The following is a 15,000-nucleotide window of genomic DNA, read 5'->3' on the forward strand; positions in this document are numbered from 1 at the left end:
TACCCTTTACTGTGATCCTTCAACCCATCCTCCTGTTTAGATAATACTTTTGTATAACTGTGTGGACCATCGTACATATTTACCTGATTTACCTGAGGGCCACTAACCCTAGTGGCCTCGACGAGGAAAGGAAGCCGGCGGCTTGTCGACGGTTCCCCTATTCGCCTTGATCTTTTCCAGGTATATTATGAAATTCAGCAGTTTTGCCAATTACGGGTTTGGCGGGTAGGCAGTTCCATGGGTTAATAACCCTGTGGGTGAAAAAGCATCTCATATTGACGCAATCAACAATTAGATAATATTATTCGATACTATTCACTTTATACGGTCCGGAAGAAATAAAGCTAAAAACCAAAAGAAATATCCCTAGGCATAGTATATAGAACATATATATAGTATATTAGGTCTCAGATAGCGTGTATTAGGCCTAGGGTGGTTAGGTTAGGTTTTATTCGCAGCATTAACAAAACGTTTTCCGGTTTGTCAAAGTTCAACAGTACCAGTTTCTAACTGTCCATTACGTCAATATATGTACTATGGTCCATATCGTTACCATAAGTACTATCTCAATAAGAGGATGGGCTGGCTTGTCCGGAGTTGTGTAAATTTGCGTTCATTATATTCAGTTATAAAACAATTAATTAAATGACATTATCACGTAACTGTGTTTTTTAATTGATAGCATTGTTTCAATTACAATAAAATTGTACCGATTTCTACGTCAAATATTATGTAAGGCTATAGATTAGGCTTCAATAAATTCGATATGATAGATATGAAGTGTATATCAATGTCTCAACCACAAGTAATTCATTAATGGTCACTTTTATGATTATAAATGTAAAATACGCAACTTTCTGTTGCTATTTATATTGATAATTGGCACCGCCCTACTTCGCATGGGCCAAGAGGCCATCTGTAGTTTCATCCACTTGTTATGTTCCAATGTCTATATTACCGAGAAGGAACCACTAACATATCACCGTACTTCACTATTCTTTCTACTAATCCACATTTTGAAGTGAAGAATATAATATTTCTTATTATATATATTATAAGAAAACACTGGGTAGCCAAACAAACTCGAGGCAAAAACATTATGGCTCTTAAACTCGTACCCAGAAGCAAATACGTCTTCTAGTGACCTCCGTGAGAGCAGAGCCAGCAGCCCATCACGCCCCGAGAGCACACCAACACTCCCCACCTGACGGCACCTCTCGGCCAAGCCGGCGCCGGATGCCATCTCCCTGCCCGGAAAACCAACAGAAAAAACGGAAAAACTATCAACTTCCCTGTAACTCGAGGTGATAAGTGCGCATACAGGTGTCGTATCAATCCAGGCCGTTGACAAAGTCCAATATCAGAAACTGCGTCGCGTCGCGTGGTCCGACAGGCCGCAGACAAAGCTGACATCTACTGGTCGTCAAGTTTGTACCTTCACTCTATCCGTAATGGTGCTCAAGTGTACACAAAGCTCCCATGTGGTGCGCCTAGAGTTGTTTGTAAACATATATGACGTCACAATGTATTCCTCCGCTTGACCACATGATCAAGTGGTCAAATAATATTTACCGCCAGAACACGACCCCATCTTGTAGTCTACCTTGGTCGTGCTCGCTAAAGCGTAGCATTCAGCTTGGTACGGGTATACTCTGGATTTTATTATGATATTAAAGGAAGCAAAAATACAACTATATTTAATACAATATTTATTATTAATAGGACTTACAATAAATAACAATCACATTAATCATTAAGTTGTCAGCATTTTAAATGTTTCAGCATTCATCATAAACTTGCAAAAGTGAAAGAGACACTTAAACACTACATAAGATGAGCCCAGAGCAGCTTGTAAGTAGTTTGAGATTATATATAGTCGACCATAAGTATAAAGTGTGAGTTAATATCTCAAAAATCTAAGTGAAGCCCAAAATCTAGATGATTTCGAGTGTAAAGTTATTTTTTGATGGTCTCGAGAACTTATGAATTTTAAAGTTCACGAGAGATTGTAAATAACAGAGATTTGTTATAGCAGTGGATGAACAAATATTTTAAGCGAAACTCATAATTCTGGAAGATGAGTAACTTAGTCCGTGAAGATCGTAGAATTCAGTAACTATTGTAGGTGTGAATTTAGGAACTATCGTAGGAGTTATTTCAGGAACTATCGTAAGTGGCAATTTAGGATCTATCGTAGATGAAATTTAGGAACTATCGTAAGTGACGAAACTATGAATGGCAACACAAATGAGATTACTAACACTTACTAATCCACTAGGCTACACTTACTATTCATGAATATATCGAAAAACGTAGCGGACCATATTTATATCGGGTCATTCATAACTGGACAGTATTGCTAGACAACAAAGACCTATACAGTTTAATTAATAACAATCCCCTTGGATAAGGTCACGCGAAATATCTTAGAACACTACTATGTACACGCTTGTAAAGCCTCAACAGACACAGAAAAATATAACACAAACTCGGTTAACATGGAAGAGCTTGTATGTGTACATAGGAATATGTTAAGATTCTTAACATGTATTTACATATTGGAAGACATCAGTTTCATAGAGCATATCAAAGGCATCTCATACTGGAAGACTCGGTTACATGAAGCACTATGCACAGACATGGTCTTGATGCAAGGCCCTATACCTCCACCAAGGCCTGCTAGGTGAGGATATGGATAGACGGTCTAGAGAAGCCGAATATATATACCCATAAACAGTGGAACGGTTTTAGCTTTAATTATAGAAAACCCAAGTATGGGGGAAACTTCGGCACTCGCACTTTGCAGAAACCTTAAGTATAGCGAAGCCTTGGGTCTCGTACTTTGCAGAAACCTTAAGTATAGCAAAACCTTGGCACTCGTACTCTGCAGTAATCCCAAGGATTGTGAAGCCTTGGTATTCGACTCTACAGAAATCTCAAGGATAGCGAAGCCTTGGTACTCGTACTCTGCAGAAACCTTAAGTATAGCAAAGCTTGGTACTCGTACTCTGCAGAAACCTTAAGTATAGCAAAGCTTGGCACTCGTACTCTGCAGAAACCTTAGCAATAGTGAAGCCTTGTTACTTGTACTCTGCAGAAACCTTAAGTATAGTGAAGTCTAAGTACATGTGTTCCGCAGAAACCTTAAGAATAGTGAAGCCTCGGTACTCATACTATGCAGAAACCTCAAGTATACTGAGGCCTTCATACTTGTACTCTGCAGAAACCTCAAATATAGTAAAGCTTCGGTACTCGTACTCTTCAGAAACCTCAAGCATAGCAAAGCCTCGGTACTCGTACTCTGCGGAAACCTCAAGTATAGCAAAGCTTCGGTACTCGTACTCTGCGGAAACCCGTGTTGCTCCAAACATTTTCTTTATGAAGGCGACCGACGTAGATGCAGACGGAAGAGGTAAACAGACCACGAAGCGAAGTAATATAGTAGAGATCACGCAATTATTAATATTATATATATATATTTTGTTTTTGCAAATGTCTCTCATATTACATACAAGTCTTTGATGAGGTTGGAAGGCGCGTCAAGACCTTCTGAACTCACTAGTAGCGTTGTGCTTTCCTCGTCTCTGCTTTCACTCGTATGACTTATATGATTTTCTTTATTATACGTTGTAGTAGGAAGTTCACAATCCGGAGACGCACCTGCTGCTAATTTACCGGATATATCATTATTTTCATGTTCAAGATCACTAGTTACAGGATCGATATCCTGCCCTTCTGGTCGATTAATGTCACTATGCTCCCACGTGGTATCGCGAGCGTCGCGTTTTCTACGCTTAGGCAGGGTGCTGGAACTCTCGATACACAGGACAATGAGGCGGTTATCACAGGCGACCTTCTGCTGGTCGAGCAGCTTGAGAGAGTGAAGAGCCGCGGCCATTCCGAAGGTGCTGGAGGAGGCGCTGGACCAGGCGTTGCAGTTGTGGCTGAGCAGAGACTCCCCGTACCTGTTGGAGCCGTGCCACACGTACTTCACCGGCCTGGTGGAGCACAGAACATGTTAGACACATGGATGTCACTCTAAATATTTTGAGCTGTGTAAATACTGAGAGGTGTAAATATTTGGTAAATACTGGAGGAGTGTAGATATTTGTGAGTTATAAATATTTCACTTAAGGAAAATGTGCGAATTGAACATCTTGACTATATATACATATTATATATATATATATATATATATATATATATATATATATATATATATATATATATAAAGTGTACATGGTAAATTATTATAAAAGGCAGGAAATGTACCTCAGGAATATTAACTAACCTCAGAGAAAGAAAGGTTAGGCTCGCAAGAACTAAAAAAAACGTCGAGTGAGAAAGATAGTGAGAGAAAGGGAGTTGGGGGGGGGGAGGGATAGGTCTCTCACCAGGAGCTGTCGGTCAAGACGTCTCTGCCGTCGAAGGAGACTATCCTCGGCTGCTCCAGGAACTGTCCACCTTCCCCGGACACAACGTCCCGCCAGGAGCCCAGGACCTGCTCCCCCTGTGGGGAAAAAATAACTCCTTGAGTATCCAGCTGTGGAAGGCCCTGTAATGGCTTACCTGTACTCGTCTAGTTGTGTCAGGTGAGTACCTTGTCACAGTAGCTGCTACTGTAACTTGTCACAGTAGCAGCTACTGTAACTTGTCACAGTAGCAGCTACTGTAACTTGTCACAGTAGCAGCTACTGTAACTTGTCACAGTAGCAGCTACTGTAACTTGTCACAGTAGCAGCTACTGTAACTTGTCACAGTAGCAGCTACTGTCCCTTGTCACAGTAGCAGCTACTGTCCCTTGTCACAGTTGCAGCTACTGTATATTAATACAGTAGTAGCCACCAACCTATAGTTGTTAAACTGGAACCCATTAATCTGTTCAAACACAAATTAAATATTAAATTTAATATTTATTTTAAAAATCAAATTATCATATTAAATATTGATTAATTAAACGAGTGAAGCGGGTTAATGTTTACTCATATGACGTCATGGTTTTCCAGATTTCTGATTGGTTTATATAAAGCTCATAACAATGGGGTCACTTACTTGGAGGTTGATGATTGGCTGTTGCCGGTCAGCAAAGCGGACCAACGAGGCGACATCATGTCTTGGACCAGATAGCATCGCTCTGGTAAACAAAACAGAGTTCGCACTCGCACTAGCTACACCTTATTTGAACTCACATATATATATATATATATACAATATTTCCAACTAAAGAGACATGTATATAGTGAGTAGAGAGTACCTGAAGGAGCCCCTGAGCCCAGCGGTGCGGGCCTGCCTGTAGCAGGCGTAGTCGGCGGAGGACACGCCCCTGGTGTTGCCCGCCCACGGCTCGTTCAGCGCCGCCACTCTCAGCTGTTCACATGGGAGGGAGAGAGAGAGCTCTTACTCTATAATCCTACACTTCAGTACAACGATATATTTAATGAAACCAATACTGAATACATGGGTATACTGTATAATACAGTAAACTAGAATACATAATACAATGATATAATGTAGAATACAATGATACACAATATAATACAATAAAATATAATATAGAATACATTGCTATATTGTATTATACAATAACAGAATACAATATACTGTACAATACAATAAATAGAATACAATGCTATACTGTATAATACAATACAATGATATACTGTATTATACAATAAAATATAATACAGAATACAATAATATACTGTATAATACAATAAAATAGAATACAATGATATGCACTGAAATACAGCACAATAAACAGAATACAAGACATGCTATGTAATACAGCAAAATAAAATAGAATAAAATGATATACAATACTATACAGTCAAATAAACTTAATAATAATATACAATAAAGTAAAATCCTAATATAAAATATTCTATACAATTCAATAGCAACAAATAAAATAGAATACGAAATACAATACAATACAGTATAATATAACTAAATATAATGATTTACAATACATTACAGTCGCTAAAGAGTCGTCTTAATTAAAAAAAAATATTGCCTAATTATGAAGTTCTTTGAATTCCAAATTTGTTTAAGAAATAATATTTACATATATTATGAGAAATTGTATAAGAAATCCATTGTTTATTTAAGAGAATGATTTGTATATTTATAAAAATATTCGGGTGATTTTTTTTTAAATCAAAGATTTAGGTATTGAAGGCAGAGGCTTATGGGAAATTTATGTGAGGCTCATGTGAGGTTAATGTGAGGCTTATAACAAGACTTGGTGTGGGGAAAGAGGGTAGAAATACCAGCTGGGATTCTGGGATTAAATTCTTGGGAAATACCAGCTGGGATTCTGGGATTAAATTCTTGGGAAATACCAGCTGGGATTCTGGGAATAAATTCTTGGGAAATACCAGCTGGGATTCTTGGATTAAATTCATGTGAAATACCAGCTGGGATTCTGGGATTAAATTCTTGGGAAATACCAGCTGGGATTCTGAGATTAAATTCTTGGGAAATGCCAGCTGGGATTCTAGGAATAAATTCTTGGGAAATACCAGCTGGGATTCTGGGATTAAATTCTTGGGAAATACCAACTGGGATTCTGGGATTAAATTCTTGGGAAATACTAGCTGGGATTCTTGGATTAAATTCTTGGGAAATACCAACTGGGATTCTGGGATTAAATTCTTGGGAAATACCAGCTGGGATTCTTGGATTAAATTCTTGGAAAATGCCAGCTGGGATTCTGGGATCAAATTCTTGTGAAATACCAGCTGGATTGTCATTAAATATTTGGGATTTGCCATTAGGCTATCATTATATTTTTACGCAATACCATTTAAACACCGGGGAAATATCCCATTTAAATGGAGGAGGGAATATACTATTAAAATGTGGAAAGTACAACATGGCACTATATGTGTGGAAATTCAAAGCACTGTAACATTTATACAGGTTGGGATATACCAGCTAGGGTGCCATTGAATATTTGGGCTATATCAGCATGAGGATATGTGCCTCTGAAAATTCCATAAAAGTTAAGTCCACAAATCCCTAATAAATGCGTTTGGAAAACTTAATATACGCATTTAGAAATGCCTTAAGCTTACAATAAGCTTATTGTTAGCTTAAGTGGTAAGTCCTTATAAGTGGTAAAATCCTGAAGGCAGGAACAAGTCATATATAATACAAGATGAGAGATTAGCACTAAATCATTCTATATTCATTCTTTATGGCTATAATGGACATACCTCCTTTAAGTTCCATAGTTCGTTCTTCATTTAGAAAGAGAAATAAATAGTTGGGTTAGTTTATGGTAATTAAAGTTAACTCATTAAATTAAAAAATATAATCTACCAGTTCGAACATATTTGTCATTAGGTTGAAATTTATTTATATAAATCTATATAGATGTACATAACTTATTGAATTTAAAATTTTAACGGAATCTCAATAACCCGTCCTTTCCTAATACGTCACATTTTGTTACGGAATCGACCGATTCGTTAAAAAACGTAACGCATTAGTCTAAAATTTAAAACACCGTAATATTAATGTTTCCATGCATCGGGTTTGGTGGATTTCGTACGCTTCTGGTTAGGCAAAACTGATGCATTATTTACGGAATGGCAACTCGAGAGGACGACCTGACCAATCCAGCTCCTTCCCGCCAAACACACGACGGAACTACAACTTTCGAACAAGGTTTAACGCCTTCTAAAAATTATAACAACCAATATAGCAAGTTGTAACAACGTTCTAACACGTCGTAAAAACATTATAACAAGATGTAACAAGTGAATGATAGGGACCGTTACGTTGTGTTTGCAGGGTATAATTGTTTACATAGGCTACATAACTGCATGCTAACAGTTAACCAATACTCAGGAAGATAGACTAACACATGCTTGCACATGTCTCCACGTGAAACCTTCACAGTTCCCGCTGTACCTTTATTTACATTCAAAATTAATTTAAAGCAAACACATATATACATAGTGTATAAATATATTTTTGTTAAAGTTATTATAATTATGTTTTTTCTATAGATAAATTTGTTTCTATATTTGTTAATTGTTGGGTTAACTGGATTGTTTCAAGCGTAGGTTAGAAATATATATGAACGAATTTGGGTGGATATAAATAGGAGCTGCAGTTCCCTATATATTTTCATGTTTTAAGGTTTCATGTGGACTTTCTATTTGTAAAATAAGTTTTAATATATTTACTCTAACTTATAAAACAATTACTACTCATGCAGGGAGGGAGGAACGTAGGAGATATTGACACATTTTACTTTAATAATAACGGGAATACAGAATGTGAACAATGATATTATTTACATCTACCTCTGTGTCTGTAGTCAATGGTTCTCCCCACTGTAAAGAGAGAAGTGTGTTAGTGCGCTATAATGGAGGTGTCTCAGTGTTACACTGTGCTATAGCGAGTGAGTTACACTGTATTTGAGTATTACACTGTTATAACGAGTGAGTTACACTATATTTGAGTGTTACACTGTGCTAGTGAGCAAGTCACACTAGGTGTCACAAAACAAAAGAAGTTGGGTTCACGATACTTCAGTCAGTAACTAACTCATTACATTCTACATAAATCATGGTTTGACCCCTGTGTTAGAACTGACGATGACATCCCTCCATACTGACGTGTTGGACTGTTGTCTAGGAACATATGGAGCCCAATGACATTCGAAAAGGTTCATCATATAAGTTTATGTAATAATAGTAAATGGCAAGCTTATTATGAAGTTTTATCAGCCTCAATTTGTTGTCAAGATGGGGTACGCACGCACGCGCGCACGCACATACACGCAGGTCCTCGCAGCTGAGTAGACAGTGGCCAGGGGTCGTAGGGCTCGAGTTAGATTCCCGGCCTAGACGGAAACAACTGAGCAGAGTTTCTTTCACCCGATGCTTCTGTTCACCTAGTAGTAAATAGGTACCTGGAAGTTAGACGGCTGCTACGGGCCGCTTTCTGGGGACGTGTGTGTGTGTGTGGTGTGTAAGATAAATATATAGTAGATATGATAGATGGAAAAAGAGGTCGAGAGTCAGTACATTAGACAACTGAGGATTAGAAAGGCGAGATCCAAGAGCTATTAGCTCGATCCTGCAGGCACATATAGCAAATACACACACACAAAAGACGAGATATGGAAGGAAGCTAGGTAGACCAAATCTCACTGTGGATTCTACAGTATACTGTTGGAAGTCGGGACACCTCTATTATATATAACTGCTTAATACAGACAAAATACCTATCGAAGTCATGGGAAGAAATTGATTGACTCTAAAAGTCTCGACCCCTCGACCCCATGCATGTGAGGCAGAAGCTCTATCCACTTAGCTACAAATAGTCTCTTTTTTTTTATCTCTTGCACATTGCACTCATGAAGGTGGTGTGTGTGCCGGGCAAGTCCAGGGGTGTGGGTTCGATCCCATCGTATGGCTCAGTGTGTGTTGTCACCGGAGAGAATACCGTTCGTCACCTGAGACAGTCACGTGTCCAGTGAATATAACTACATTTTCCTAGCCTGCCAGAAGGCCCTTGATACAGTTCTCTACAAGCGTGTTATAAATGACTAAGAACCAAGATTTAATCACTAGACACTCTCAGCTAGATATAGTTTATCTACAGGAAAATAGTCACAGCGAGAGGCAGAATCAAGATGGAGGGAAGTGATACTGGCCCCCCCTCCTGTTTCTGATCATTCAGAAAGCTGTAGACAACATAAGTAAGACCAGTACCTATATATGCAGCATCAGTATAAAACCTTCACCTTGAAAAACACAAAACAAAATCAGAAAAAGGTTCAGAAATTTTCAACAAGATAGTTGATCTGTGAAGATGGACAAATATGTCCGACAATACACACACTAAAGAAATGAAGAACCAGAGTCCAAGGAAGGAAGGAAGGAAGGAAGGAATTATCAGGAGAAAACGCCAAGCTATAACGACTATATAGGACTGGGAAGGGGTCAGGATAAGGACATGGGATGGGACGGGGGGAAGGACTGGTGGCCAACCACTTGGACGGTCGGGGATTGAACGCCGACCTGCATGAAGCGAGACCGTCGCTCTACCGTCCACCTCAAATGGTTGGAGAACCAGAGTTGAGAAGAACTAGATACCAGAAGACTCAAAAATAGACAAAATAGACCCCCCCCCTCTCCCTTCCACTCTCCCAAGAAAAACCTACCTTCTGCTCCAACCCTCCCCAGGTGGCCCACCTCCCCAGGTGGCCCACCTCCCCAGGTGCCCCACCTCCCCAGGTGGCCCACCTCCCCAGGTGGCCCACCTCCCCAGGTGGCCCACCTCCCCAGGTGGCCCACCTCCCCAGGTGGCCCACCTCCCCAGGTGGCCCACCTCCCCAGGTGGCCCACCTCCCCAGGTGCCCCACCTCCCCAGGTGGCCCACCTCCCCAGGTGGCCCACCTCCCCAGGTGGCCCACCTCCCCAGGTGCCCCACCTCCCCAGGTGGCCCACCTCCCCAGGTGCCCCACCTCCCCAGGTGGCCCACCTCCCCAGGTGCCCCACCTCCCCAGGTGCCCCACCTCCCCAGGTGCCCCACCTCCCCAGGTGCCCCACCTCCCCAGGTGCCCCACCTCCCCAGATGCCCCACCTCCCCAGATGCCCCATCTCCCCAGGTGCCCCACCTCCCCAGGTGCCCACCTACCCAGGTGCCCCACCTCCCCAGGTGCCCCACCTCCCCAGGTGCCCCACCTCCCCAGGTGCCCCACCTCCCCAGGTGCCCACCTACCCAGGTGCCCCACCTCCCCAGATGCCCCATCTCCCCAGGTGCCCCACCTCCCCAGATGCCCCACCTCCCCAGGTGCCCCACCTCCCCAGGTGCCCCACCTCCCCAGGTGCCCACCTACCCAGGTGCCCCACCTCCCCAGGTGCCCCACCTCCCCAGGTGCCCCACCTCCCCAGGTGCCCCACCTCCCCAGGTGCCCACCTACCCAGGTGCCCCACCTCCCCAGATGCCCCATCTTCCCAGGTGCCCCACCTCCCCAGATGCCCCACCTCCCCAGGTGCCCCACCTCCCCAGGTGCCCACCTACCCAGGTGCCCCACCTCCCCAGATGCCCCATCTCCCCAGGTGCCCCACCTCCCCAGGTGCCCACCTACCCAGGTGCCCCACCTCCCCAGATGCCCCACCTCCCCAGATGCCCCACCTCCCCAGGTGCCCACCTCCCCAGGTGCCCCACCTCCCCAGGTGCCCACCTCCCCAGATGCCCCACCTCCCCAGATGCCCCACCTCCCCAGGTGCCCCACCTCCCCAGGTGCCCACCTCCCCAGGTGCCCCACCTCCCCAGGTGCCCCACCTCCCCAGGTGCCCACCTCCCCAGATGCCCCATCTCCCCAGGTGCCCACCTCCCCAGGTGCCCCACCTCCCCAGATGCCCCACCTCCCCAGGTGCCCACCTACCCAGGTGCCCCACCTCCCCAGGTGCCCACCTCCCCAGGTGCCCACCTCCCCAGGTGCCCACCTCCCCAGGTGCCCACCTACCCAGGTCCTGCCAGCGCTGTGATCAGTGGCTAGTTCTTCAGGCAGCGTCTCGACGTTGGGGTTGACAGAGATGGGGGTTGAGGGTCTCTGGGGTGGGGCGGGCGTCAGCTCTGGGGCCAGCACCTCTCCAAGCTGAAGGTGGACAGAGTAACAAGGTGGCGTGGGATTAGATGGCGGGGGAAATATTCAGTTGGTAGCAAAAACAATCTTTGATGAGTCCTCTAACGATCAACGTTAGATGAGTGTGTACATTAGTGTGTCAGTGTAGAGTACACATCATGAGGAGTGTACATGGTAAGGAGTGTATATCTGCCAAAAGTGTACATAATAATGAGTATACATGGTAAGGAGTGTACAATACCAAATGTGTATTCTACAGGGAAAGTACATCATGAGTGTACATCGTAAGGAGTTTACAGTAAAAAATGTACATCGCAAGGAGTATATAGTCAATAATGTACATTGCAACGATTGTACAACATGAAGAGTGTACATTGTGAACATTGTACGTAGTAAGGAGTATATGGTGTTTGTAATGTACATCATAAAAGTGTACATCATGAGTGTGCGTATGAGGCGTGTACATCATGAGTATAAATTATAAGTGTACATCATGTTGCGTGAACATTATACGGCGTGTACACTGTGACAAGTGTACATAATGATGGAGTGAAAAATGTGACGAGTGTGCACAATGAACATCATGAGTGCACACTGTGAGGAGTGCACATCATGAGTGTAGACTGAGTGCACATCATGATAAATGTACACTATGAGAAGTGTAGACTGTGATCAGTGTACACTGATGAGTGCACATCATGATGAGTGTAAAGGAGGAGGAAGAGAGGTGTACTGACCGTCACCTGCCGCCAGCCACGGGAGGCCCTCAGGAAGAGTGAGTCGTCGTCCAGGACGTAGGCCAGAGTGCCCCTCGAGTGTCTGGACCAGGCCTGGGGGGTTAGTACAGGCACTCGTGTCACTCTCTCTTGGCCCTGGCTGCCTCCTCTCACTCACTCACACACTTACACACACACACACTCACTCACACACTCACTCACGTACACACTTACACACACACACTCACTCACACACACACACACACATCCTATCCTGTTTCTGATATACATAAATGATCTCCCAGAGAGTATAGACTCATTCCTCTCAATGGTTGCTGACGACGCCAAAATTATGAGAAGGATTAAGACAGAGGAGGACAGCTTGAGGCTTCAAGAAGACCTAGACAAGCTGCAGGAATGGTCAAACAAATGGCTGTTAGAGTTTAACCCAAGCAAATGTAATGTAATGAAGATAGGGGTAGGAAGCAGGAGACCAGATACAAGGTATCACTTGGGAGATGAAATACTTCAAGAGTCAGAGAGAAAGACCTGGGGGTTGATATCACGCCAGACCTCTTCCCTGAAGCTCATATCAAGAGGATAACATCAGCAGCATATGCCAGGTTGGCTAACATAAGAACGGCCTTTAGAAACTTGTGTAAGGAATCTTTCAGAACATTATATACCACATATGTCAGACCAATCCTGGAGTATGCGGCTCCAGCATGGAGTCCATATCTAGTCAAGCATAAGGCTAAACTGGAAAAGGTTCAAAGGTTTGCCACCAGACTAGTACCCGAGCTGAGAGGTATGAGCTACGAGGAGAGACTACGGGAATTGAACCTCACTTCGTTGGAAGACAGAAGTGTTAGGGGGGACATGATCACCACATTCAAGATTCTCAAGGGAATCGACAGGGTTGATAAAGACAGGCTATTTAACACAAGGGGCACACGCACTAGGGGACACAGGTGGAAACTGAGTGCCCAAATGAGCCACAGAGATATTAGAAAGAACTTTTTTAGTGTCAGAGTGGTTGACAAATGGAATGCATTAGGAAGCAATGTGGTGGAGGCTGACTCCATACACAGTTTCAAGTTTAGATATGATAGAGCCCAGTAGGGTCAGGAACCTGTACACCTGTTGATTGACGGTTGAGAGGCGGGACCAAAGAGCCAGAGCTCAACCCCCGCAAGCACAACTAGGTGAGTACACACACACACACACACACACACACACACACACACACACACACACACACACACACACACACACACACACACTCACTCACTCACGTACACACTTACACACACTCATACTCATTCACTCACTCACACTCACTCACTCACTCACTCACTCACTCACTCACTCACTCACTCACTCACTCACTCACTCACTCACTCACTCACTCACTCACTCACTCGCACACACACTTACAGCAGCAAACATCAATAAATTTAGACACATTCAGAAAAATATCATATTGCAAATCTTAACCATAAAAGCTATGTTAATCATTCTAAATATTTGTAAGTTCTAATGATCTTAATAAAAAGAGAATGGATAAGAACAATTAAACAAGAAAAAACAGTCCGGGACATATAAAAAAAATTCTTATAAAACTCTAAAATTGCAGTTGATATATAATCTCTTTTGAGTACGAGGCTTTCCTCTCGGTCCGTGCGTTTCTACGCTAGACGCTAATAATAGCAAACTTGTATATATAGTTTAAAATAAAAATGTATATTCTTGGATTGGCAAAGCATATTGGTAGTGTTGGGTTACCTGGAGCATGGCTGGCCTGGAGGTGAAGGAGAGGGGAGAGCTGGAGCCCAGGTCGAGGCCGAGGTTGGGAGTGGTGGGCAGCGATGCGAACATGCTGGTACTCTCGCGAGAGTTGCCAGGACCTGAAAGATGTTTACACTAATGTCCCGATCTCCTATTTCTGGAATGTGTAGTTATATATATTTATGCATATTTTTAAACATTCGTGATACATAATAATAAGAATAAATTGCAGAGAGCCTATCGACCCATGCCAGGTAATTCTCGTATATAATCTGAATATTCAATTGCAAACATCAACAACCCTCTTACACAACCAGTATTTATGCCTTACGCTTCGCTTTTTTAAAGATGGTAAAGTAACATTATTTTAATATATTCTCTTATAATCAGGTTTCCAAAATTAAACTGCATAATATGGAACCTAGGTTTAGAAGCCTAGGAAGCCTAGGTTTCTATTTGCCTTATTTCTGACATTTCTACATAATCTCTCTCTCTCTCTCTCTCTCTCTCTCTCTCTCTCTCTCTCTCTCTCTCTCTCTCTCTCTCTCTCTCTCTCTCTCTCTCTCTCTCTCTCTCTCTCTCTCTCGCATTAGTGAAACTGGCAGTAACCTATGGACAACTAGATGTTAAGTCAATGGTAGACTCCACTGATTCCTAACTATTTAATAAAGCTGTTGTGCCCTATTTCACACACACACACCGCAGGCTAGAATGGCGGGATCCAAGAGTTAACGCTCGATCCTGCAGGCACAAATAGGTGAGCACACGCAAACACACACACACACACACACTGCCTATGGGGTCTGGTAGCTGAGTGGACAGCGCCCAGGACTGGTAATTCTGTGGCCCGGGTTCGATTCCCGGACCAGGCAGAAACAAATG

General features: G+C 43.0%; 2 protein-coding genes across 3 annotated transcripts in view; both read right to left on the reverse strand.

Annotated features, from left to right (window-relative positions):
• Positions 1-1,416, reverse strand: part of LOC123756872 (uncharacterized) — a 48,262-nt gene extending 46,846 nt beyond the window's left edge. The window contains exon 1 of the mRNA XM_045740267.2: positions 1,119-1,416. The gene's annotated coding sequence lies outside the window, so the exon portion shown is untranslated. The remainder of the gene's footprint in view (positions 1-1,118) is intronic.
• A 280-nt stretch (positions 1,417-1,696) lies between these two features.
• LOC123756871 (collagen alpha-1(XVIII) chain) overlaps positions 1,697-15,000 on the reverse strand; it is a 75,831-nt gene continuing 62,527 nt past the window's right edge. Inside the window, exons 17-25 of one of the 2 annotated variants that reach the window (XM_045740266.2) lie at positions 14,116-14,237; positions 12,352-12,444; positions 11,495-11,626; positions 8,316-8,345; positions 7,218-7,241; positions 5,255-5,367; positions 5,053-5,134; positions 4,395-4,510; positions 1,697-3,998 (exon numbers count right to left, since the gene is read on the reverse strand). In XM_045740266.2, the coding sequence (XP_045596222.2) occupies positions 3,500-3,998; positions 4,395-4,510; positions 5,053-5,134; positions 5,255-5,367; positions 7,218-7,241; positions 8,316-8,345; positions 11,495-11,626; positions 12,352-12,444; positions 14,116-14,237 (1,211 nt within the window). In that variant the 3' untranslated portion in view covers positions 1,697-3,499. The remainder of the gene's footprint in view (positions 3,999-4,394; positions 4,511-5,052; positions 5,135-5,254; positions 5,368-7,217; positions 7,242-8,315; positions 8,346-11,494; positions 11,627-12,351; positions 12,445-14,115; positions 14,238-15,000) is intronic. The other variant, XM_069331946.1, reaches the window with a different exon arrangement.

The sequence above is a fragment of the Procambarus clarkii genome, chromosome 26 (genome assembly GCF_040958095.1).
Source record: "Procambarus clarkii isolate CNS0578487 chromosome 26, FALCON_Pclarkii_2.0, whole genome shotgun sequence".
Lineage (NCBI taxonomy): Eukaryota > Metazoa > Arthropoda > Malacostraca > Decapoda > Cambaridae > Procambarus > Procambarus clarkii.